This window comes from Mytilus trossulus, chromosome 1 (genome assembly GCF_036588685.1).
Source record: "Mytilus trossulus isolate FHL-02 chromosome 1, PNRI_Mtr1.1.1.hap1, whole genome shotgun sequence".
Taxonomy (NCBI): domain Eukaryota; kingdom Metazoa; phylum Mollusca; class Bivalvia; order Mytilida; family Mytilidae; genus Mytilus; species Mytilus trossulus.
Window position 1 is genome coordinate 87,170,454 of NC_086373.1, and position 27,345 is coordinate 87,197,798.

The 27,345-nt window shown below is 31.8% G+C and overlaps 1 protein-coding gene across 1 annotated transcript; it reads right to left on the reverse strand.

The window, feature by feature from the left end:
• Positions 1 to 15,001: 15,001 nt before the first annotated feature.
• Positions 15,002 to 25,602, reverse strand: LOC134710790 (uncharacterized). The gene is made up of 3 exons (XM_063571191.1): positions 25,451 to 25,602; positions 21,204 to 21,349; positions 15,002 to 15,338 (listed from the first exon to the last, which is right to left on the reverse strand). The coding sequence occupies exons 1-3, from the start codon at positions 25,536 to 25,538 to the stop codon at positions 15,171 to 15,173; spliced, it is 402 nt and encodes a 133-aa protein (XP_063427261.1). The 5' UTR covers positions 25,539 to 25,602; the 3' UTR covers positions 15,002 to 15,170.
• Positions 25,603 to 27,345: the final 1,743 nt, after the last annotated feature.

The window sequence follows — 27,345 nt, forward strand, 5'->3', positions numbered from 1 at the left end:
GGATAACCAACTTAGGCAAAACAAAAATATAAGAGGCATAGAATTAAAAATTGATAATAAAACACATTGCTTAAAAATCACGCAAGTGGCTGATGATACAACACTATTCCTAAAATCTAAAGAAGAAATCCAAACAGCATTAAATATAATCTAAATTTTTGGATCTTTTTCTGGATTACAGCTTAACAAAAATAAAACGGAAGGAATTTGGATTGGTAAACTAAAGCATTGTAGAGATAAATTAGATGAAATTAATTTCACGGACAAACCTGTAAAAGTGCTAGGTATATATTTCAGTATTAATAAAAAGGATTGTGAAAAATTAAATTGGGATACTAGATTTGAAAAGAGTCGAAATCTGCTTACATCGTGGAAAAAAGAATCTTATTGATTTTAGGTAAAATTATAATACTTAAAACTCTTATTATACCACAATTTACTTTTTTTGCAAATCTTACAGTTTTAAGTAACTCAAAAATAGTTGATAAAGAAAGAGAAATATTTAGTTTCTTATGGAAAAGTAAGAAAGACAAAGTTAAAAGACATACTTTGGTAGCAGATTACAACCAGGGAGGGCTTAAAATGACCGACATAAAAAGCTACTTCTCCTGTCTTCAAATAAGATTGGTCTCTAGATTGCTACAGGCAAATCAAGAAAATTGGACATTGATACCAAAGTTATTTTTAAATAAATTAGAGCAAAATTTCGTAATTTTTAGAATGAACTTAAACAACCAAACTTTAAAAAAATAGATTACATAACTTAAGAAATTCCAGAATTTTACCTACAAATGATAAAAATTTGGATTTTATTTCATGAAACGAACAACATAGAATTGAAAAATTTTGTCGAAATAAGAAAGCAAGTTATCTTGGGTAATAAATTTATAATATTTCAAAACAAGCCGCTTATTATGCATAACTGGATACACAGTAATTTTATTTACATTAAAGATATTATTGACAATAATAGAAAAAATGCCCAACATATAATATTTATAAAATGCGAAACGCTAAAATTTGGATAGCAGAAATTTCAAAAGTAAAAACCTCAATTCCAACCTCATTGCTAAAAAATTTAGCTACGAAAGAATCCATCAAAGCAAAAGTAAATTTTAACAGATTATTTATCAATATAAGCAAAGAAAACATTAAGATTGAAAAATTAAGCAATAAAAACGTGTATCAAATGCTCGTTCAAAACTAAATTTCTCCAAACATTGGCATAAATAAATGGAAAAATGAATTAGAAATAAATTATGATTTTACCAAATATATGTTTAAGTTTATACACCAACATTTAACACTGAATAAACTTAAAATGTTTAGCTGGAAACTAATAAGTTGCATTTTACCGAATAGAGAAAATCTCTACAAATGGAAAAACGACACTAGTCCGTTTTGTCAACTTTGTCAACTTAAAGACACGTATCAACACTTTTTTTATTGAATGTAAATTTCTATAAGAATTTGGGGAAATCATTAATAAAATGTTATCTCAAATGAATTTTAATAAAAACTTTAACTTGAAAGATATTGTAATAGGCTACAAAATAAAAGATAATGAGTATATCGGATTCAATATAATTCTGACACTTATAGTATTTGCTATCTACAATTATGGAGAAGCTAGCCAGTGTATTTCGGGAATGCAAATGACTAATACAAACTATAATCAAGCAATACAAATTCTACACGAGAGATTTGGCCAACAACACAAAATAGTTAACGCATACATGCAAAATTTGTTAAATTTGCCTGCACCAACGCCCGGTGTCATATGGTATTTTGAACCTCCTAAAATTTGAACCCGGGGTCAAAATACCATGCGGTTAAATGACCCCGGGGTCATTATACCGCATGGTATTTTGACCCCGGGGTCATTTTTCACATATGGTATTTTGAACCCCCCTGCGGTATATTGAACCCCCCTGTTTTTGAGAAATAGTATTGCAGATAATCTAATTTACAATTTATTGGCTATTATTTATTTTATTTGAGGTTTTGAGTAGGGGGTTCAATATACCACAGGGGGTCAAAATACCATGGCTATGTAAAATTTTGCAAAATAACTTTACCAGTATGCTAGATACATACAAACTACTTATTGGAGTATTATAACAATGTTAAGGAGTTAGAATAGCTTGGATTTTTGAAATTCAAGGTCTATAGTAGGGGGTTCAATATACCGCAGGGGGTTCAAAATACCATGGCTATGTAAAATTTTGCAAAATAACTTTACCAGTATGCTAGATACATACAAACTACTTATTGGAGTATTATAACTATGTTAAGGAGTTAGAATAGCTTGGATTTTTGAAATTCAAGGTCTATAGTAGGGGGTTCAATATACCGAAGAGTGGTCAACATACCATGGCTAAGTAAAATTTTCAAAATATCTTTTCCAGTATGTTAAATACATACAAGCTACTTGTTGGAGTATTATAACTATGTTAAGGAGTTTGAATAGCTAGAATTTTTGAAATTTAAGGTCTATAGAAGGGGTTCAATATACCGCAGGGGGGTCAAAATACCATGGAAATAATTTTTTTCCTTATATCTTTTCCAGCATGTTTAATACACACAAACTACTTATTGGAGTATTATTACTTAGTTAAGGAGTTAGAATAGCAAGAATTTTTTTAATTGAAGGTCTATAGTAGGGGGTTCAATATACCATGGTAGGGGGGTCAAAAGATATTTTGAAAAAAAAAATTCCATGGTATTTTGGCTCCCCTGCGGTATATTGAATCCCCTACCATAGACCTTAGATTTTAAAAATTCTTGCTATTCTAACTCCTTAACATAGAAATAATACTCAAATAAGTAATTTGTATGTATTCAACATGCTGGAAAAGATATTTTGAAAATTTTACTTAGCCATGGTATTTTGACACCCCTGCAGTATATTGAATCCCCTACCATAGACCTTAAATTTCAAAAAAATCTAGCTATTCTAATTCATTAACATAGTAATAATACTCCAATAAGTAGTTTGTATGCATTTAACAGGCTGGAAAAGATTTTTTGAAAAAAATATAATTTCCATGGTATTTTGACCCCCCTGCGGTATATTGAACCCCCTACCATAGACCTTAAATTTCAAAAATTCTTGCTATTTTAACTCCTTAACATAGTAATAGTACTCCAATAAGTAGTTTGTATGTATTTAACATGCTGGAAAAGATATTAGGAAAAAAAACAAATTCCATGGTATTTTAACCCCCCTACCATGGTATATTGAACCCCCTACTATAGACCTTCAATTAAAAAGGGGGGTCAAAATACCATGGAAATTACATTTTTTTCAAAATATCTTTTCCAGTCTGTTAAATGCATACAAACTACTTATTGGAGTATTATTACTATGTTAATGAATTAGAATAGCTAGATTTTTTTGAAATTTAAGGTCTATGGTAGGGGATTCAATATACTGCAGGGGTGTCAAAATACCATGTTGTTCAAAAAGGCCGTGTTTGTTTTGTTATAACTCAACTATTGTTGTTACTATCTTTAGACCCTGTTGAACACCATCTATTATTTGTTGTTTCTGTCACGAACGATGCAGTGGGGATAATATCGGTTTCAATAGGATTGGCGTTAGCGGCCTCTTGGATACAAATTTCTTTCTTTCTCAATCGATAATGTCGCTTTCTCCAGGTTGAGTACCTCTCCTTCTTTCCCGCCAAATGCAGAAATAAAGGCAACAGTAGTATACCGCTGTTCAAACTCATAAATCCATGGACAAAAAACAAAATCGGGGTAACAAACTAAAACCGAGGGAAACGCATTAAAAATAAGAGGAGAACAACGACACAACACTAGAATGTAACACACACAGAAACGGACTAAGCGTCAGACAAAATCCCACGAGAATAACAAATATAACATCAAAACCAAATACATGAATTTGGGGTAGACAAGTACCGTGACATGTTGTATCGCAATGTGAATTTACACTAAAAAATAAAGAGAAAACAAACAACGCAACTTTAAAATGTAACACACACAGAAACGAACAATTATTTAACAATGGCCATATTCCTGACTTAGTACATGACATTTTTAAAAGAAAAAAATGGTGGGTTGAACCTGGTTTTGTGGCATGCCAAACCTCGCACTTTAATGGCAATGTTATATATAACATTGAAATGACAACATAATATTAAAGGGGACTACAATACAAATAAATAGGAGAACGTATTAGACAAAGAAACACATGATTAATAGATAACTAAAAGCATCAGGTTTAAAATTCAATACGCCATCCGATTAAGAAAATCGATAGCATACAATCTTAAATCATGTAATTTTTAAACGAGATAATTGACACCAAACAATCAATTTCGGATAAGTGTATTATATAGGCGTTATTTAATTTGATTACATGTATTGAAGACAAGTATATCCATAATTTCTGATCAACGTATTGAATTGTATTACATTGTTATTGAACATTGTATTTAATTGTAATATTCTAATATAAAATTTAAGAAAATAATACTTATCTACTAGTATATGAAACCCTGTTCTCATAGATACTAACCATTTCAGGGTACCTTATAATTACACTTAAAGCTGTAGCTAAAAGGTCATTAGTCACACAGCTTTAGTGCAATAAATTTATATTCAAGTGTTATGTTTTATTGTTTCTGCATGGAAGTGTATTTTTGTAAAAAAAATAAAAAATTAAGCTATTAATGCTAAACCTGTCTCGTCGAAGGACTTTTCGCTAACTCAAATACATAAGAGTAAACATAGTTAAAATATAAGAATCTTCAGTTTAATCATACCGTTGTCACCAACACCAATATATACCGTTCCCTGTTCTCTGTTGTTCACAAATCCGCACATATACGTTGCAAGACACCTTTCTTGTTGCCCCGTCCTCAAAAAGTGTTTTTCAAAATTACCATTTAATTCTTTAAATTCTCGTTGTCTCGTTTCATCGCCAAGATATTGATTTACTTTATATAACTTTGGTCTTTTACTGTCTATTCTTTTAGCAGTAATTTTTTTGTACGGTTTTGCTATCTGTGTGAACTTGAATCCATTGTTATTTATATTGTCGGTGACTATATTCACTTCATCGATTGATTGTAAATGTATAATTGCGGTCTTTGTATCTACACTATCCTCTATATCCAAGGCATCCACAGATATGTCTACATTAAATTTCTTTAATACAATCTGAATGTCTTGTTTAAGAATGGTATCATTTTCCCTTTTTAAATTGTTAACTTCGACAACATATTCTGTCGACATATTCTAGTGAAATGTAAAATGCATATATCATAAGAATTGTGTCGGTAATTCATGTATTTGAAGTTGCTATGTAACACTCGATGCATATCTATTTCTGAAAATGGTTACTATTTAAGGAAGTAAATTACGCGTTTTGTTGTTTTATTTTATGATATTTGTTTCGAAATTTCAATTGTAATGAATATCTACCATAACCTTAGTTATGTCTTAAACTGTACTGATAATCGTCCTTAATGTCATGCTAAAATCGTCAGATAGATTGTCTTAATTAAAATCAATTTAATGTATATAAATAGAAACATTGTTGACAGTGTATTGAGTATTTTTTAAATAGGTTAGGACTTTATTTTTATATTTCATGAAACTGAATTATCAAAGAAAAAGAGTATTTATAACAGTAGTTTGTAACGAGCTGCTGCTAAAATGCAGAGGATATGATAGTCCAGTAAAACTAAGTTTTAACATCAAACAAATTGCAACAGAAAATTTTCTAATTCTCACCTATAGCATAAGGCCCTAAATATACACAGAAAAAAGTTCCATAAAATCTAACTTGAGGAACACTTGAAATCAGCATTTCTAATTTCCTTTAAAAATTAACATTGGATGGGGAGATAACTCCGCAAAAATTAGTCTTTTTTTTGTCAGTTTTTGGTTGATTTTCCTAAAATTTATAAAAGTATGATGTGGTTATAAGTTCGTATTTGACTACATTATATAAACTTCTGCTCATGACATGTACTAAACCAGTAGTGTTTAAATATAGTTTTTTATCTGTGCATTTTTTCATTAAGAAATTAGTTTTGGCTTTGATACCATTTATAATAATTTGAAAACTTTAAAGCATAAAATGAAGAATATATGCTTCATTCTATTTATAAATTAGAGATTCTTTACCTTGACATGTTGAAAAATTTAATAGATGGTCGACTAATAATATCGAAATCTAGATTGTAGCTTCATAAAAGATATGAAAACACCTTTAGAGTTGTTTGTTATACTCTAAAGAAGGCTTAGATATCAAGAATAAATACATTCTGATGAGTAGAAGCGGTAAAGATATACATTTGTATCAATTTTTATTGATATTTCTGCTTTTTTGGCAGTCATATCGCTTTTTCAATGCAAATCTCCATAGGAATTAAATCGTGATTTTTTAGTCTTCCTCAAGTTAGAGTTCATGGGACTTTTTTGTGTGTATATTTGGGTTTTATGCTTAAGATTAAAACTTAAAAATCTTCTGTTGCATTTACTTTAAGGTTAGGGTCAAATGTATGCTAGACTTGATGGATAAAACTTTTCATATAAGACGACCTCAAACATGACTTCAAAGTAACACAAGTTTTATATATGTTTAAAAATCGTTACACTGCCTTCGAATACACGAATGCAGAAAAATGACACATTTGAAGTTATATATTGAGATATATACCTTTGAATATCGAAAAATGACACATGCTTCATTTTGTGAAAAAGATCTATAAATAACAATGCGACCAATAAACATTTTTCACCTGAATTTCCAATTTAAGGAATAACTCATAGGACAAAGATTCGGGACATTCAAGTTTCTCAAACGGTTGCCCTTGAATTGTTAATGTGGACTTAAGTCCAATCAAATGTCTTTCTGTTCTCTTTTCATAACGTGTGCATAAGGGTCTAAATTATTGCATGTTACAAATTTATAAATATCACTCTCTTGCTTGGTTTGCTGTCATAATTATTACATTTACAAATCAGTTTAACATCTTCCTTGTATTGACATGATTGAGACAGTCATTGATATTACGGCATAAACCAATGAGTTATCAAGTTAAATTTAAAGATATGAGGTGTTTACCATGTAACCACAGATGTCTTCTAGCAGACTGTATTTTTCCCTCCTTAATATATGGACCTCCAAACCGGAGATTTTAAGGGAAAGGGACAGATAACTCCATCAAAGAAAACCGTTAAAAATGCTTAACAAATCCAAAATTAATGTTTCCTACTATATTTTTTTCTTCTTGAGTAAATGATATCTAAAAATAACAACTAAAGCAAAAAAAAATTAACAAGTGAAATTATGAAAGATTTGGATATCCATTAAAATTTGAAATTTCTAAATAAATTATTTGATATGAAAAAAGTTTTTGCCAACGGTAATTTTTTTATATTATATTTCAGTGGGCGTGTTGTCACAGATGTGAAAAAATTAAATCAAAAAATTATCCTGGCTTCACAGTACCCTTTATTGAAAAATGGCAAATTTTGCCTTTTCAATAACACTGGATTTTCAACCGGAATTATATATATAGTGTGGAAAAAATACATTTCATGAGGGGACAAGGTCACAAGGTCATTCCCGGTTCTCGTGTGTAAATAAAATGGCTTGAAACATGATGCGAAAACTTTCATGGCTTTCATGGCTTTATCATGTATGCAAATGAGGTTAAAACGCCGAAAAAAATATGACTTTCTATATTGTTAGTGTCTTATATCAACATACGCATAACTTGAATATATATAAGAGTGGAAAACTTCTATTAAATATCATACATTTACGTGTTACGACATATTGCTTCTAACAATTAAGTAAAAATATTTTGTCAATATCTTAATCGGGTTTAAAAAGAATTCTATAAAATTTAAACATGATCTTATTTCTTTTCCTGTTTACCAATGACTTTAAATTAAGATATCCTATGTATTATATCTTTTACTTATGGTTTACCAGTTAAGAATGCATTTCACTTATAACAGATGAATAACTCTCATATGGAGGCTCCAGAACGTTTCGGTCACTAACAATGTCAACATCTTGACATGTAACGAACAAATTGATACCTATATTTTTCGGTTTCTTTTAAGGTAGTGAAGCAGTAGTTGCCACATTCAAAACAGTGTTTTGGGAGATATCATTTACAGGAAAAAGTTTTAGGTTTAACAGGGTCAGTTTCCAAAGTATGTCAACTGTAAAAAAATTCAGAAGATGAAAAGAATAATCACAACAAAAGCATTACTCTACAAACATGTTTGCTGAACTTCCTATCGTTACATTTATCATGAACTATACTCGACAAATTCAAAAAAATATATCATTTACGTATATTTATGGCATGCAGAACCAAATGTTAACTTTAAATGTGAGCCTATATTTTCGATTCCTTTATTTTTCAGTCGGTCTTTTTAGCTCACCGGGCCCGAAGGGCCAAGTGAGCTTTTCTCATCACTTGGCGTCCGGCGTCCATCGTCCGTCGTCCGTCGTCTGTCGTTAACTTTTACAAAAATCTTCTCCTCTGAAACTACTGGGCCAAATTAAACCAAACTTGGCCACAATCATCATTAATGTATCTTGTTTAAAATTTGTGTCTTGTTACCCGGCCAACCAACCAAGGTGGCCGCCATGGCTAAAAATAGAACATAAGGGTAAAATGCATTTTTTGGCTTATAACTCAAAAACCAAAACATTTAGAGCAAATCTGACATGGGGTAAAATTGTTTATCTGGTCAAGATCTATCTGCCCTGAAATTTTTAGATGAATCAGACAATCCATTGTTGGGTTGCTGCCCCTAAATTGGTAATTTTAAGGAAATTTTACTGTTTTTGGTTATTATCTTGAATATTATTATAGATGGAGATAAACTGTATACAGCAATAATGTTCAGCAAAGTAAGATTTACAAATAAGTCAACATGACCAAAATGGTCAATTGACCCCTTTATGAGTAATTGCCCTTTATAGTCAATTTTTAACCTTTTTTCGTAAATCTCCATGATCTTTTACAAAAATCTTCTCCTCTGAAACTACCGGGCCAAATTAATCCAATCTTGGCCACAATCATCATTGATGCATCTAGTTTAAAAATTGTGTTTTTTGACCCGTCCAAGCAACCAAGATGAAAATAGAACATGGAGGTTAAATGCAGTTTTTGATTATTACTCAAAAACCAAAGCATTTAGAGCAAATCTGACAACGGTTAAAATTGTTTATCTGGTCAAGATCTATCTGCCCTGAAATTGTAAGGTGAATGGAACAACTCGTTGTTAGGGTGCTGCCCCTAAATTGGTAATTTTAAGGAAATTTTGCTGTATTGGGTTATTATCTTGAATATTATTATAGATAGAGATAAACTGTAAACATCAATAATTTACAGCAATTTAAGACTCAAAAATAAGTCAAAATGACCAAAATGGTCAATTGACCCCCTAAGAAGTTATTGTCCTTTATTATCAATTTTTAACAATTTTCATAAAATTTGTAAATTTTTACCAACATTTTCCACTGAAACTACACAGACAAGTTCATTATAGATAGAGATAATCGTAAGCAGCAAGAATGTTCAGTAAAGTAAGATTTACAAACACATCACAATCACCTAAACACAATTTTGTCATGAACTGTCTGCTTTCTTTGTTTAATTCACATATCGGGATACCAAGGTGAGCGACACAGGCTCTTTAGAGCCTCTAGTTTTTTAATAGTTCACCTACGTCATGCCTATGTTTCACCCCTAGTATTTGGTGGGGTTCGTGTTGTTTATTCTTTAGTTTTCTTTGTTATGTCATGTGTACTATTGTTTGTCTGTTTGTCTTTTTCATTTTTAGCCATGTCAGTTTATTTCAGATTTATGAGTTTGACTGTCCCTTTGGTATCTTTTGTCCCTTTTTATAACCACTTGGTCGATGTATCTGCTGGTGGACATTTTGTCCCCGAGGACATTGCTGGTGGACATTTTGTCCTCGAGGACATTGCTGGTGGACATTTTGTCCCCGATGACATTATCCGTCGTATGATACGACAGGTGTCCCCTCATCTCCAGACATGACAAAGATCTCAAACATGACTCATTCAGATCATTGTCCTAGTGACAATAGCAATAGTACTCATATGAAGCCATGTTTAGTTCTCCTTAAAGACATTTTGGTTTTTGATGACACAGTACAACACTGTCGCATTTCAAAATGTGACACCAAAGGCTGCAAAATTTGTGCAATTTTAACTACAGATGCTGAATTCTCTGGCAATTTGACTAAGAATTCATATTTTACCAGAACTTACGGTGATCTGAATTGTAAATGGATAAATGTCGTCCAAGGATTGGAGTGCAACCTTTTCGGATAGGTATGTATCGGTGAAACGAAAGGAAGGCTAAACAAATGTATGTGCGGTCATAAATCAGACATTAACCTCAATGCTAAAGACATTCTATACCAGCATTTCAATCAGCCCGATCATTCCATCGTTTCTATGACAGTTCGCATTATCGAAAAGATATACCATAGCTGTAACAATAATAATATTTCAACGACTCTCCGTAGACAAAAAAGAGAACTACTGGATTTGACAATTGGGAACTGCGACACCTTATGGTTGCAACAACAAAATTGATAGTATAGGTATTATATCAAATCCTTCGTGTAACTCGGTGAATGTGATGAATATTTTCAACTCGGCTCCTCGACGTAGACGCAGTCATTGTCATTGTCATTATACATCACCTGCTCTGCATGATGTCTCTATTAATGACTTGCTGCCATTTATACAAAAAGCCGTTAGGTATTCATCATATTCGCACGAAACTTTATTCATTACCCCATAACTTCATCCACTGTTACAAACCCTCATTCAAACCAATACAAACTTGAATCTATAATTTCGGATATTGCAAGTCAGAGACTTTTCAAGCCAGTCCGCATTGGTAAAGATGAAAAAGAGAAAAGATTTTGTCTTTGACAACAAAGGTCTCGATGGCGTCAACTTAGGAAATATCCTTCATCATAAATTAATTCAATCAAAAGTACCTTCTTATTTCAAAGACCAGTTTGTTCTTATCATTTCTTATACATATACCAAACCTATTGCAACTAAAATTTTCAATTACAAACACATTTTGCGGGATCTCGATATTGACGACTTCAAGTCTAAACATTCTGATTGCACTTGTGCTAGTTTCCAATTTACATATAATCCTGATGGCAACGTTTTTACCGGTGACCTAAACATTGTTCTCTACGAAATGCATTATCGAAATGTCCGAAATATCGTCAGCCTAAATCCATCAATTGGAAATACAAATAAAAATTTTGATGAATTCAGTAGAGGACTATGCCAGGCAATGAGCTAAGCGCGAGAATGAAGACGGAGACACTCTTTCCGAATGAATTAAGGCAGTGGGATCATTGATACAAATCAGAATTAAGAAACTGAATGGGTCTATCAATGCCCACGCTACGTCAATCTTTTAAGAGCCAAATGTTGCAAAACTCCTATCCTACCTTCATGACATATATGTTGTTGTCCCCGCAGATAAAGCCCCAAACAACATCGTTTTTGTGTGTATACTTACATTTACTGGTTGATAAACGAATTAGGTATTGACAATTCACTTGGAAACTCAACATTTACTCTCATGAAATTTACCAAAGAGGAAATCTTGGATAATCATAGGTCTGTTATATAAATCTTTAGAATTTAAACCAAAGATGAAGAACTGGATCTTACATCACTGTATTGGATACATAAACTACATAAATGTCCTTACAGCAACGGTGTATTGCTTAGTCTTCAAAGTGCTCCACGAAACCTCTTTCTGAATTATTAACATCTATTCTATCAGCAATCAAAGACGTGCTTTAAAGTTATTGTGAAACTGCCTATTCTAGAGGTGGCGTGAATCAGATGGGGATACTGAAAATTCCAAAGATCTTTTAGAGTACATACAATCTAGCTCTCTTTCATCTTGTTACAGTATTAACACATTTGACTTTTCTACTCTTTACACAAGTATTCCACATTCCAAACTGAAAGACAAATTGAAAGAGTTAGTATTGCTTTTTATTTGCTTCATAAAAAAGAATGGCCAACGTAGATATAAGTATATTGTCTTAGGGATTGATACTCCTACTTAGTAAAGGAACACTCTGATTCAAACAAAAAAAAATCTGAAACTGATATTATCAAGATGCTTGATCTCTTGATTGACAACATATTTGTTACGTTCGGGGAACGTGTTTTTCAACTGACTGTCAGCATTGCAATGGGAACAAACTGTGCCCCTCTTCTTGCCGACTTGTTTCTTTATTATTATGAGGCTGACTTCATGCAGGAACTTCTTAGGAAGAAAGATAAGAAGTAAGCAATATCCTTTAACCCTACTTTCCGCTTAAGTCTGATGGTGCAACGAGAATGTGGTTCAGGCAATTGTTTTCATTTGTTGCTGAGTTCCTATAACATTTTCGTTTATTGTTTGAATTGTGTGTCAAGCCGTAGTATTTCTGTTTTGAATTGTTTTATACTGGTCATTGCATAACCCTTTATAGTTTGTTGTGGCATGGACCAATGCCTTACGTTGACAGCCGTGTGATTATTAGCTTCATACATGAACGCATTTGGGAATGGATTGATAGTTTTTTCTACATCTTCTTGTGTTTATGTAAAGTACGATAGTTGTTCAAAAAGTTTTATGGTTACACTGCAGTATAGTATATTGTAAGTACATCCAGAATTTAGTGGAAGTCGTTTTTTAATAAAATAATGTGTTATAAGACAATGAACCGTGTTAAAGGTCATATATAACGTTGCATATTTCAACTTCGTACTTTATTTGGCGTTTTTTTACTTTTTTTGGATTCGAGCGTCACTGATGAGTCTTTTGTAGACGAAACGCACGTCTGTCGTATATATAAAATTTAGTCCTGGTATCTACGATGACTTTATTTTTCAATGACGTTAGGTCGAAGATATATATAGTTGTCGTATTGGCAATCATGTAGTATGATGATACTACACATCTGTTTGTTAGGTTGCTGTCGAATTGACGTATATTCACTATTTAACAGAAATACAAACCATATACATGTAATATTTTTTTTGTATTGAATGATTTAATTAGAAAGTATCTGTTTTGATTAAAGTTATTTCTACAATTTCACAAAATTTCTTCCAGCAACGACCAAATTTTGATCATTTGCTTTACTTTTCTCTTCTTTCTTTTCTAGTGTAATAAAATTCCTTAATCTGTACAAATGTTCTCCTCATAATGCTGACAAACGTTGCTAACGTCGATGTTTTTGCGGAAAAACGCACTTTAAAGCAAACGATACAGTTACAGGGGAGGTAATGACGTTGCTTACGAAAAATGTTATTTTCGCGACGTCAAACTGTGACATATCGGGAAAAGATGCCTTTTTCGACTGATTTTTATCATTCAAACTGATTTAATTTGAAAACGAGTTCATGGATCCCTTTTTTCAAAACTTCAATTTGTTTCATTTTGCAGGGAGATATGTGACCCAATTTTTATAAAACTATAAATAGAGGATTTTTTTTAATTTTGATAAACATACAGCAAAAAATGACATATTTTCCTCAATTCATAACCATTTGATAAATATGAGTTATTTCTGAATAAAAAATGCATATTTTTTTAGGATACTTATAAAATACAGAAATTACCGATTATTTAACAAAAAGCAATTTGTGTTTATCTTTTATAACAAAAAAGTTGTGTCTTTCTCTCAAAAAAGAAATTACGGCCATAAATCTGAATCTTGAGCAAATATACAAAATGTCGACCTCATTTTACTCAAAAAGTAGCACATCAAGGTTAGTTTTTATAACATATTTGATTTAATCAGGTAAAAAATAGCCTATATGGAAATTTTCACGAACTTGTAAATACAGGATCAAAACTGTATCGTATGACCTTAATCGTATCAAACCATCGTACAAAGTAGATCATTGCTTTTTAGCGTGACCATCGCATTTTAGCTTCCCCATCGCACTGTAGTACGACGCTAGATTAAAACTGACGTGGAAAGGTAACACCAGACCACTGAAAGCTTCTATTTTTATGAAGCCCAGGTGGTCGTGTGGTCTTACGGGACGGCTACAATGCAAGCGATTTGGTGTCACGATATCTCAGTAGCATGGGTTCGAATCCCGGCGAGGAAAGAACTAAAAATTTGCGAAAGCAAATTTACAGATCTAACATTGTTGGGTTGATGTTAAGACGAGTTGTATGTATATATATATATGTTTAGACGAGTTGTATATATATATATATGTATATATATATATCTTTAAAAGACATCAGGTAGGAAACTGTTTTGGGGCAAAGGTCTGACTCTCATCTTAACAAAAATATCAATTTTTGAAATCATTTAATATTGGTAATTGTTGTAATGATCTTTTGAGCCCAAAAACAAAACAAAAAAAACACAATTCAAAACTTTAAAAAAAAATAATAGACAGATCGATCATGTCTTTATAACTTCATAAGAATGGTATTTAACGGATTTGGAATCTTCTTTTTAATTTGTTATTCAGTGGGCAAGAGTTATCTAACCTTCTGCTTTCCTAAGCAATTGGCATGTGGTAGGTCTTACAGCTGACTGTAGATTAACATAGATTTTTCGTTTGAATTGTTTTACATTGTCTTATCGGGGCCTTTTATAGCTGACTATGCGGTATGGGCTTTTTGCTCATTGTTGAAGGTCGTACGGTGACCTATAGTTGTTAATGTTTATGTTATTTTGGTCTTTTTGTGGGTAGTTGTCTCATTAGCAATCATACCACATCTTCTTTTTTATATATTGTGCCAATTTTCAAAGTATATTCAGAGCAAATAAAAAAGAAACTATTGGTACCATCAATAAGATTACATTGACACGGAACTGACCATCTTGTTGCTTGCTGAAAGGGGAGGATTATTATGTAGTTTATTTACGAATAATCACAAACTACCATCTTCGAAATATTATTCAGTTTCTTTTGTTCCAAAACATGAGCTTTGTATGTCTGATTCACAATCAGGCAAGACGTAAATGCTTTTTAATCTATACAACATAACTCAAATTCCCTTCTGGTTGTATTTTATAAATAACATTAAATAAAGTGTCACCATGAACGCTTATCCCGTCTATCACAAAATCACACATGCTTTGGATTTGTTCATTAATTCTTTGTTTTCTTTAACTAGTTTTGATTTCTCACGTTCCAATGAAGAAATTTTATTTTCTTTCTCTTCTTTTTCAGCAATCAGTTTTGTTATTTTTCCTTGAAGTTCTGCAGTTTTTTGTTTATCTTTAATCTATAAAATATTAAATCAGCTATATTAAAAAGTACTTAAATATACATGTGTATTATATAATTCGTTTGTACTGTTAAATTTCATAGCAGTTGTTGGCTCTGTATGATAAATGGTATAGCATTTACAATAATATTTTATTTTTTACGCACCTGCCTTACACATTTCTATATCATATATAATTCGAAGGCATGTCATGTGTACTACCTTTTTTCCCAGTGGTCAAATGTTCGTACGATGCAAATTTCGTCAGATCAAGATCGAGGACGGACGCTTTCTTATTTATCAAGGTGTTAGAATTTTGTCATATAATATCTCCATTATTTCTATTCACTATTTATAATGAAATATGGCTTTCAGTATTGAGGTTAACAGTCGTCTATCAAACGCACTCAACGGCATACAGTTACAGGGGAGGTAATGACGTTGCTAACGTAAAATGTTATTTTCGCGAGGTTAAACTGTGACATATCGGGAAAAGATGCATTTTTCGACTGGATTTTATCATTCAAATTGATTTCATTTGAAAACCAGTGCATGGACCCCTATTTTTTAAAACGACATTTTATTTCATTTTGCAGAGAGATTATGTGGACCATATTTTATAAAACTGTAAATAGTTCAATTTGGTTAATTTGGATAAATATACAGCAAAAAAATACGTTTTTTCTCAATTCATGACCATTTGACAAATATCCCCCTTCCCTTCATGAATGTGACCTACCGAATTAGACTATTTACCGGATTTGATATCACAAAGGAACACGACGGGTGCCACATTTTTGGCATGGTCTGCTTACTATGGAACGCCACAGCTGTTTTATGTGGAACTCTGATATTACTTTATGTTGTTTTATTATTACTTAATGATAGTTTATCTTTACTTCATATGGTTTTGACATAGCGTAATGATGTTTTGATATAACTCAACATGGAATAGTCATTACTTAATGATAACGCATGGCATGAGTAAAATCTCTTTGTTCTGACTGTGCTATAATCTGGATAATGCACAGCTAAGGTGTGCATTAACTACCTCAGATATACTGCACAGTTCAAATCTATTTTTACCTTTAGGGGCGGTTCCTAGATTTTGAAGGGGCGTTAATCTATCAAATTACAAAATATATCGCCGAGTGTAGCGAGACTAAAAACAATATTGACTATTTTTAGCTAAAACACGATACTTTGTCCAATACTAGGGTGACGACATGTTAGCCCCTCTCCCGAATCATCCATCTGCCTTGAAATTACGACACAGTTGAACTTTGTACAAACATCGTAGTTTCAAAATAGGAAAAATGACAGGTTTCTAATTCCTTTTTTTTTCATCTTAGCTTGAACATAAAATGTATTATTATATTTTGTGTAAATCAGTATTTTAAATTCAAAAAGATGGTTCAATTTGTTTTTGGTAATTTCTGTCGAAAAAGAAATGTATCTAAGAATATCCGAATTAAAGAATTCTGATTTGGATTATTTTTAGACTTTATGGAAATTAAAACGACTTTTTGAATATCTATTCCCCATATTTTTGGATCGAATTTAAAGGGGGTCATGTTAACGGTTTCTTTTAAAACAGGGAAATCAGCTGGAGATCAAACAGACTTCATTTAGATGGAAGTGTTTTAAAAAATTAATACAGTAGATACATTTTAGCAATTTAGGGAAGGGGGAGTAAAAGATTGGAAAGAAAAACGTATTCTGTTTATTCAACATTAAAATTTAGGTAATCTTCCTCGGTTTATCTTTCTCCTCTTTTAAAGCATATAAGTGAGGGAAAGAAATTCAAAAGTCCAATAATCCTTTTAGTTAAGTTTTTTTTTCATACAACGATTTGAAAGTACACAATTTGTCAAAGTCTTAATCGTCACTTATTAAATAAAAAATCATACAACGATTTGAAAGTACACAATTTGTCAAAGTCTTAATCGTCACTTATTAAATAAAAAATGGGAATAGATTTAAGAGAAACATAAAAAAAAATCTACCATTAAATTGCAATTTTACAGTAAGTCTAAACCCCAAAAAAAGTTATCAATTTAAAACTTACAATCCTACAAGGAACCGCCATAGGATCCGTGGATTGTGGAACATCGTCCACGTCTAAAACGTTCTAATTAATGACTTCATGTGTTAAAAACAGTTATTGGACAATCAAATCGGTATGTAGAGGTTAATCTGCACGCTCAGGGTGACCCTCTAACCCGAACTCTTTCGTCGTTCGGGTTAATAAGGGTCACCTGATCTGTGCAGATTAACTTCTATATACCGACTTGCTTGGTCAATAACTATAACATAATTCGATTTTACACGATATGGTTTCGTATCGACTTGATATAGTTTTGTCATTACTCAATTTGGTTTTGTGATAACTCGATGTGGTTTCACCATTAATTAATATGGCAGTGTCATTAGTCAATGTGGTTTTATCATTACTTGATGTGTATGTGACATAACGTTATGTAGTTGTTTCATTACATGATGTGGTTTTGTTATTTCGTAATGATGATTTGTTTATTCTTTATATGGTTTTAACATAACGTAATGATGTTTCAAAATTTGACGATTTTTCACTACTTGATGTGTTTGTTTCATTATTCGATGTGGTCTTGTCATTCTTGGATGTGGTCCTGTCATTCTTTGATGTTGTTATCCCAATTCTTGATGAGGTAAAACCATGTGACCAATTCGTAAAAATCTGTTGTATTTTTAAATAGATTTCCATTTTGTATATGCCTTGAATGCGTGTGGCCATCCATCTAATTCGTGTTCAAATAAAAGTTCGGGTTACTCTTTGGAGTAAACTTTAAGTTAGTTTTCGAAGTCGAATAAGTCACAGGAAATCGGGCGAAGGGGTGGGGGCTCGGCTACGCGATAAAGCATTAATATTATAAAATAAGAATTTTCCGTTTTTTTAGCGTTAATAATCATTTGAACATACCGGTATATACGAATATCAATTGTTCACTTTTAATCAATTGAATTCCTTGATCTATTTCTCACAAATTGACAAATAAACTTTTTGGAACATCTGTTTTACATGTGACGACGAACATGTTCCAGTTGTCGTAACCATAATACCTTTTACGCGAATGTGAACTTCCAAATGAAACCAAATCACTCGGTTTGTAATTTTGCGAATAACACGAAGGGTGCCTCACGTTGAACATACTCTCCTTACCTTTCTGGGAAACCCGAGATCACCCCGATGGATTTAAATTACCCAGTCATTACGGGGCGCCGATTTGGACTCTTGTGGTTTTGTGCAAAATTCAATTCTGTCATAACAAAATATTCTTTGTTTTACAAAACTATGTGATACATACTTGTTTTATGAGAACTTCAAATTTGTGATGACGAAATTCATTTTTGTAGACAAAATTCATTTTTGTAGACAAAATTCATTTTTGTAGACAAAATTCAGTTTTGTCATGACAAAATTCAGTTTTGTAGACCAAAAAGGTATGCAAATATAAACTTATTTGCATACAAAATTTACTTTTGCTACCCGATATGGAAATTAAATCACTAAAGTCAATTGTGTGTGATAAGATTCAATTTTGTGAGACAAAATTGACTTATGTGAGACAAATTCAATTTTGTCAACTTTGTCTCACAAAAGTCAACTTTGTCTCACAAAAGTCAACTTTGTCTCACAAAAGTCAACTTTGTCTCACAAAAGTCAACTTTGTCTCACAAAAGTCAATTTTGTCAATTTTGTCTCACAGAGGTCAATTTCGTCACACAAAGTCAATTTTGTCTCACAGAGGTCAATTTTGTCTCACAAAAGTAAATTTTGTCTCACAAAACATGCAAACGTCAATTTTGTCTCGCTAAAGTCAATTTTGTATAACAAAAGTCGATTTGTATGCAAATTAGTTCACAAAATCCAAACTAAACTAATTCGCATACAAAATTGACAAAATTGACAAATTAGTACAACAAAAGTCAAGTTCGTCTGTGTAAGAAAAATTAATTTTATCATGACAAAAGTAACTTTTGTTTACTGAAAGATAATTTTGTATGACAAAATTTTAAATTTGTAGTATGCTACAAATTTTGTTAAACTGAACTCATTTTTGTTGAACAAAAGTCACTTTTGTCCGTACAAAATTAAATTTCAAGTACAAAACCGAAAGAGTCCCATTCGGCGCCCCGTAGTCATACCGATCTATTTAGTCAGCCAATTGAAACTGTTTTGTAAGCCACCGCTACTTTACTCAATTTTCTACTCGAAATCTTTAATAAATCTAAATGAGACTTAAATTCGAATCTTACTCAAACTCTACATCAAGAAGTGACTTAAATTCAAAGTTGTAATTAGAACTCTGCCTTTCAATGTGACTCAAACTCGAAGTCCAACTCGAAATTTAATGTAACTAGAACTTCAATTCTTAGCATGACTTGAATTCGAAAGCTAACTCAAAGTTTAACTCAAACAGTAACCCGAACTTTCATTTAAACACTAATTAGATGGATGGCCACAAGTATTCAAGGCACATATAACATGGAAATCTATCTAAAAAATAGAACAGGTTTTTCAGAATGGTCACGTGGTTCTAGGTATCATACCACCAATTAAAAGTCCCTTTCTGTTCAACCAAATTTTGCAATTTTCACAGCTTTCATAGAAACTAGGTATATCCTGAATTGTACAGGTGTCATCTTTCTGCATGCAATTTTTCAACATACATTCAAAATCATATAAGAAGGAAGAGAGCACCCGAAAGGAGGTACCACTAAAAATAACCCATGGTTTTCTGGAAATCTTAAATAAGTTCAAAGAATGAGATCACCCAGAGTTTTTGGTGGTGTTCGTTTTGTTTATTCTTTGGCTTTCTATGTTGTGTCATGTGTTCTATTGTTTATCTGTTTGTCTTTTTTCATTTTTAGCCATGGCGTTGTCAGTTTGTTTTAGATTGATGAGTTTGGCTGTCCCTTTGGTAAATATGAGTGATTTCTGAATAAAATATGTATAAATTTTTAGAATACTTATTCAATACAGAAATTACAAATTAGTTTAACAAAAAACAATTTGTGTTTATTTTTCAAAAACAAATAAGTTTTGTCTTTCTTTCGAAAGACAAAAATACGGCAACGAATCCGAATTTTTAGCAAATACTCAAAATTTCGACCTCATTTATCTAAAAAATTAGCACATGAAGCTATACTTTTTATAACATATTTGTTTTACTCAGGTAAAACATAGCCTATATGCAAAGTTTCATAAACTTGTAAATACGGGATCAAAACTGTATCGTATGCCCTAAAAAATGTTCTTGATTCATTTTTACAAATAGAGCATTCTTTAAGAAATTTCAGTGTGAGGAAAAAAATGGTTAAATCCCCATAACTATAAATAAAATCTTTTGTAGTTCTTAGGACTTTTTAACATTATCAAAATACTACAATCACGCGTAGTTCTAAGAACAAATAAAAAAAATACTAACATAAAATAAAATTATGCAGTTGCCAAAAATGTCACCGTCTGCAAAAAAACAGTGTGTGGCTGTTATATTCCTTGAAAAATAGACATATTAAGTTTGAAGAAATAGCATTCTTAAATAGGTGTAAAAGTTAAAGAAAATTAGAATTACAAGCGTGATGCATGCCTACTAATCGATTATGAGGTCACTGTAATCTGTAGTGACGGATATAAAGTGGGTTGGAAATATTTGTTTAAGAAACGAACGAACGGATGGTCTGAAAGTATAATTTTAAGATTTATAGCTCTAGCATCTACAAAATGGGTAAACTAAATCAATAACATTATCTATAGACATAAATAAATAAACGTTTTGATATTGCTTTGATTGTTTTTTCTATTAAATGACTTTTGTTCATAATTTGTTAATAAATAAAAACCTCTTGTTCCAAACAATGTATCCTTTTTTTATCTAGTGGTTTCGAAATGCATGCATCACGTTTTTCATACACTTCTCCGTCTACTCTGTAAAGTTGAGCCAAATTGTCCACCGCGTAAAAATTGATCTCCAATACATACATGTCATCTGTAAACAGAAATACAAACCAATGTCATGGTATCAACTGGTGACAATTTCAAACTTTATTGACCATTTCAACTTTTCTGTGTTAAATAATCCATGTATCACATCATTTTTCTCCTCATTTATTGTTTCATATATAAATTTGGAAAAAATATTTTGAGTGGAATAAATTGAACACAACTTAATAGTCTTCTAGATGTTCTAGTCTAATCTGATGTGTCATTGGTAAATTGAAAATAACCTTCAATTAACAGAGTGCGGTGGTTGTTCAATACAGGTGGTCGTAAAATCAGGTGTGATTGTGTATACTAATCTAACAATTTATAACAAAATAAAATGATTTTTTTTAAAGAAAATTTGGTCTATACATCCGTCTTGACCAATTTCTATTAGTACTATTAATTACATAATGTATCTCCTTTTCACGTTTTCATATCAGATTTCTCAAACCAAAATTTAAACTTTTTAATTTGAATTATAAGTGTGAAAATTCCCCGTCGCAACTGTTCCTAAACCAGTGAATGGATTCCAATCAGACCATTGCACAATCTTCTTAGCATTAGGCCATTGTGCTGATCCTATTTTAATTTTTGAACAGAATAATTTCATGGTTACTATATTAACATTTTCCTTGTACCTCTTAATTTATTGGGTGTTTTCGACCTTTCTTTTCATATCTATTAGGGTGATCATTCCCAATCCTCACCTTCTCCTAAATAAGTAAATCGATTTTAATCAAACTATCAAAAATTGTTCATGCCATTGCGTGCATCTTGTTTGACTTTTTAGCATAATTATTATGGGGTTTTCCATTACAAAAACGTGGAGTTTGCTCTTTCTTATTATAGGGATGATCATCCCCATTGGCAACTCTGAAACCAGTTAACGGGTTTCGATCATAAAAATTGAAAACAACACTTTTATTAATTTCGTGCGTCCGACAAGAATGTATCTTCAACAGAATATTTGAAAGCCAGGATGTATAAAACTTACACAGTTGAAGAGCTGTAGAGGCAAAAGGAGGCTTTATAACGATTTTAACTATATCTGAGCGTCACTGATGAGTCTTATGAAGACGAAAGGCGCGTCTGTCTGGCGTACTGAATTATAATCCTGGTACCTTTGATAACTATTTGTTAAGAGAAAGAGGTTTTACCAATTTTGTCTGACATCCTCTAGATAAAAAAGACCCAAAAAAATCAAAGGGAGGCTAACGACAACGAAGGGGTAATCAAACTCATGAGTCGAAAACAAACTAATAATGCAATGAAAAAAAAATACTGTTTGCAAAAGTATGAATTATTCTAAATAATAAGGATGTTCTTATCCAAGGCAGAAAATCCTAGCCGTATTGGACACACCTTTTTGGAACTTTAGTCCTCAGTGCTCTTCAACTTTGTACTTGTTTTGGCTTTCGAACTTTTTTCATCTGAGCGTCACTGGTTAGTCTTGTATGAACGAAACGCGCGTATGGCGTATTAATTTATTAACCTGGAACCTTTTGTAAGTTTTTATTCGTGTAAGTCTCTGTTCTATATCCTCTCCCATTTATTTGTATTGTAGTTCTGTTTTGTTATGTTGTAATTTTCATTTAATATTCAACATTGCCATTAAAGCTGTAGGTTTAACATGCTACAAAACAAGTTTCAACAAAAATTGTTTGCTTAAAATGTCCTGTACCAAGTCAGGAAAATGGTTATTGTTATATTATTGTTCGTTTCTGTGTGTTACATTTTAATGTTGCGTTTCTGCTGTGTCGTAGTTCTCCTCTTATATTTGATTCGTTTTCCTCCGTTTTGGTATGCTACCCGGACTGGTTTGTTTTCTTCTCCATCGATTTATTTAGTTGTAGAAGGGTCTCAATACAGCACAAACAACATTTTCCAAAAGACCAAAACAGTGAAAAATTATATTTAAACAAAACGCATTTGACTAACATGTAGAACAACTGATGTTCTTTAACCCTGCTGACTGCCATTGATCCCAAGATGTAACAAAGTGGATCTTAATATAAATTTAATACTAAAGAGAAAACAATAAACCAGTGGCCAAGATGTTAGGGAACAAAACGGTATTTGGAAGGCCATATAATTGAAGATAAACTTTTGAATTATAAGAGTCAATATAGGATGAACGGATCATATAAACCGAAGTGAAAATATGATCCAAGCTCTTGTATACAAGATCCTGATTTTGACAATAAATGTCTTTTCAGAGATGTTAGGAATCATCACAACGGTATTTGGAAGGCCATATAATTTACCCTCAATTAATAAATATATTTATATACAACTCGTCTAAACATCAACCCAACAATGTTAGATCTGTAAATTTGCTTTCGCATTTTTTTTGTTCTTCCCTCGCTGGGATTCGAACCCATGCTACTGAGATATCGTGACACCAAATCGCCTGCACTGTAGCCGTCCCGCTAGACCACACGACCACGTGTGCTTCACAAAAGTAAAGCTTTCGGTGGCTGTGTTCACAAAAGTAAAGCTTTCGGTGGCTGTGTGTTACTTTTCCTCGTTAGTTTAAATCTAGCGGCGTACTACAGTTCATGATATATAAGGCATGATATGTAAGGCATATATATATAGATATATATATAACAAGTCAAAAAGGGTACAACATCACCATAAAATAACTATAAAATGAACAAATATTAGATAGCATTATTATAAAGATAACAGATATCCTTCTTCAATAATAGCACGATGTCAAATGAATCATGCCGATTTTCAAACTGATAAACTTTTTTCAAATCTTGAAATAATACAATTCACAGACGCTGGTACATTTTTTAAAATTTCCAGACACGGCACAAAGATTACAAAGATATGCCAAATGAAAACAGTTATTTGCGACGTGAGCTGGCACATCTCTAAATTTCCAAAGGTTGAAACAGTTTAAACAAATAAAAAGTGACATAAATTTCATTTGATATTGCGTGTAGTAAATTCTATCATTTGAACAGTGTTTTATCATCTTTACATGTTAGAATCTGTGCGTTACGTTTGCGCGAATTCGTCCTACATTTGCTCGAGACAGAAAAAAATCTACTTTGCGAGACAAAACGCATAACGTTTACGCGACATTATTGCTAAATCACAACGTTTGAGTGTTTTGTTTTGAAAAAGTTTATTAAAAGTAACATTTCATGTAAAATGAACTCCGACGATAATTCAATAGCACACAATCCCTATTCAAATATCAAAATCAAAAAATGAAACACATCAAACGATTTCTATTTGATATCGCTATGGTTCAAATTATAGATGATTCCTGTAGAAATCATAGTCATTTATTTTATTCATGACTACATACTTTGAATGGAAAGGAACCCATGATATTCATTGTAATTTATTCATTACGTTTGTTTTACGTAAATGTAGTACTATTTTTTCTTGATTATAAAAACGAGTGAAGAGCTCTCAGATATCCCTTTGGTGTCTTTCGCCTCTCATTTGTTATCGTTTTTCATTTATTTCTAATATTATTAACTTAGAAGACACAATGACAATGCTGTTAGAAAATACTAGTCCTTTCCCCTCAGTAGTTTCAGAGCAAAAATGTTTAACAGGTTTACGAAAGGAGAAACTCACGACAGACGTCAAGTAATGACAAAAGGTCACACTGACTCTACTTGTCTTTGTAAGAGATACGTTGATAAACCGTGTTAACAAAGTATAAATACAAAAGGATAGTAGAAATAAAACAGAAAAGCATTGTTTTCACACATCTCGCCTACATCAAAAATAGCAGTCCGAATTGTGCAAGCAGGTGTGAAAAGATATTCTGTGTTCAATATAAATATAATTAATGCTTATTTCTCGTTTAATCTTAAGGGAATATCAGCAAAAGAGCATAGGTTGTATTGCAGAAACCCAAAGTTTTGATTGATTCTTATCTAAAAGAGGGACGAAAGATACCAAAGGGACAGTCAAACTCGTAAATCTAAAACAAACTGACAACGCCATGGCTAAAAATGAAAAAGACAAACAGAAAAACAATAGTACACATGACACTATTATTCTAAGATGACATCCCAAACAATTTTAATAAGAACATACATATATGGAAAAAAAATGATTCTATATGTTTTACCTTGATCTTCTCCTTTTATTGTGCGCACCGGTGCAAAGCTTATACTGTAATGGACTGTACTGAGTGGAGGTTCTATATCATACTTCATTATTCGTGAAATTTGCGTCCTTATACCGTCTCTCTTTTCATGATCAAATTTAACACCCTTCACTTTTCCTAAAACAAAAAAAGCGAGAGAACCAAATTATCCAGACAGATTATTCTAACATTTATGCAAGTACAAATATACAACCACATAATCAAGGACATTTTACATCAGTTTTTTTAAAAATCCACGCGGACAACAAATGAAAATTAGATTTAAGAACTGGGAACTACACCATCCGGACCCCGATAATTGATAAGACAAAATTAATAAAATGTACGTGATGAATATGGCAAGCTGTTTTGATATTTATTCTAACTACAAGATATCTAATAACATTTATAAGTCATAATCAGAATTCCATAAAACAGGAGGTTTCAAAACCAGGTTCAACCCACCATTTTTTTAAGGTCAAGGAACAGTAAACGGGCTATGTCGCAGATTTTGCTAAAAGATTTGCATACAACCTTGGCTCGTTGAACTACAACTTAAAATCGAAAAAATAATACATTTATCTCTTTTATTATCTAAAAAATTGCACTCTTTTAACATGGGTGAATATTTGTAGAAAGCACATAAAATCGGCGAAAAACCTTCTAAAATTTGTCTTAAAATCGCCAAATCTCTAATTCTACTCCATAGATTTTTCTTAAAAAACTTTTTATCGTTGACACATAAATTTCTGTTTTAATGATATAAAATAATCATAGGGTCACCGACTTCGTTTTTTGTCTAATAATCAATTTGATACCTTGTTGGTAGTGAAAAACGTCGAAAATCAACGTTTTACGGCCTGCAACGCGATAACGTTACGATTATTTCGACGTTTTGTTAGATTTTTTCACAAAGAACGCAACTTTGAATGATGTATACCGTAAAAACGAAGTCGGTGACCCTATCTTTATTTTGCATCATTATAACGGGAATTTATCTATAAACAACATATAGTTTTTTAAGAAAAATCTATGGAGTAGAATTAGAGATTTTGCGATTTTAAGACAAATTTTAGAAGGGTTTTCGTCCATTTTATGTGCTTTCTATACAAATGTTCACCCATTTTGTAAGAATTCAAACAGTAATATTTCAAATGATAATTGAGTTAAATACATTATATTTTCGAGTTTCAGTTGAAGTTCATCGAGCCAGAGTTGTATGCCAAATTTTACTGAAATCTGTGACATAGCCCATTTACTGTCACTTGACCTTAAATGCCATGTACCATGTCAGGAAAATGGCCCTTGTTAAATTATAGTTCATTTCTGTGTGTGTTACATTCAATGTTATGTTTCTGTTATGTTGTAGTTATATTTGATGCGTTTCCCTCAGTTCCAGTTTGTGATCCGGATTTGTTTTTTCTCTATCGATTTATGAATTTTGAACAGCGGTATACTACTGTTGCCTTTATTTATATAGTATATAAGATACATTATATAAAATTAAAATATCTGATATAAAATATATTGATAAGATATCATATAAACTTTAGGAGATACCTTATAAAGTATATAAGATATCATATAATCTTTATAAGATATTTTCTATTATGTATAAGATATCTTCATCTTTTATATAATTAGTTATCAACAGGTACCAGGATTATATTTTTAATACGCCATACACGCATTTTGTCTTTATAAGACTCATCAGAGACGCTTAGATCAAACTACTAATAGTTATAAAGCCAAGCAAGTACAAAGTTGAAGAGCATTGAGGACCAAACATTCCAAAAATTCTGCCAAATATTACTTAGGTAATCTATAAGTGGGATAAGAAAATCCTTAGTATTTTGAATAATTCGTACATACAATAT

Coding starts and splice junctions, on each gene's coding strand:
- LOC134710790 (XM_063571191.1), bottom strand. CDS start 25,538: ATGAAGTATGATATAGAACCTCCACTCAGTACAGTCCATTACAGTATA. Junction 21,350..25,450: donor AATAAAAGGAGAAGATCAAG/GTAAAACATATA, acceptor TTCTGTTTACAG/ATGACATGTATGTATTGGAG. Junction 15,339..21,203: donor TACATTGTTTGGAACAAGAG/GTTTTTATTTAT, acceptor AATATTTTATAG/ATTAAAGATAAACAAAAAAC.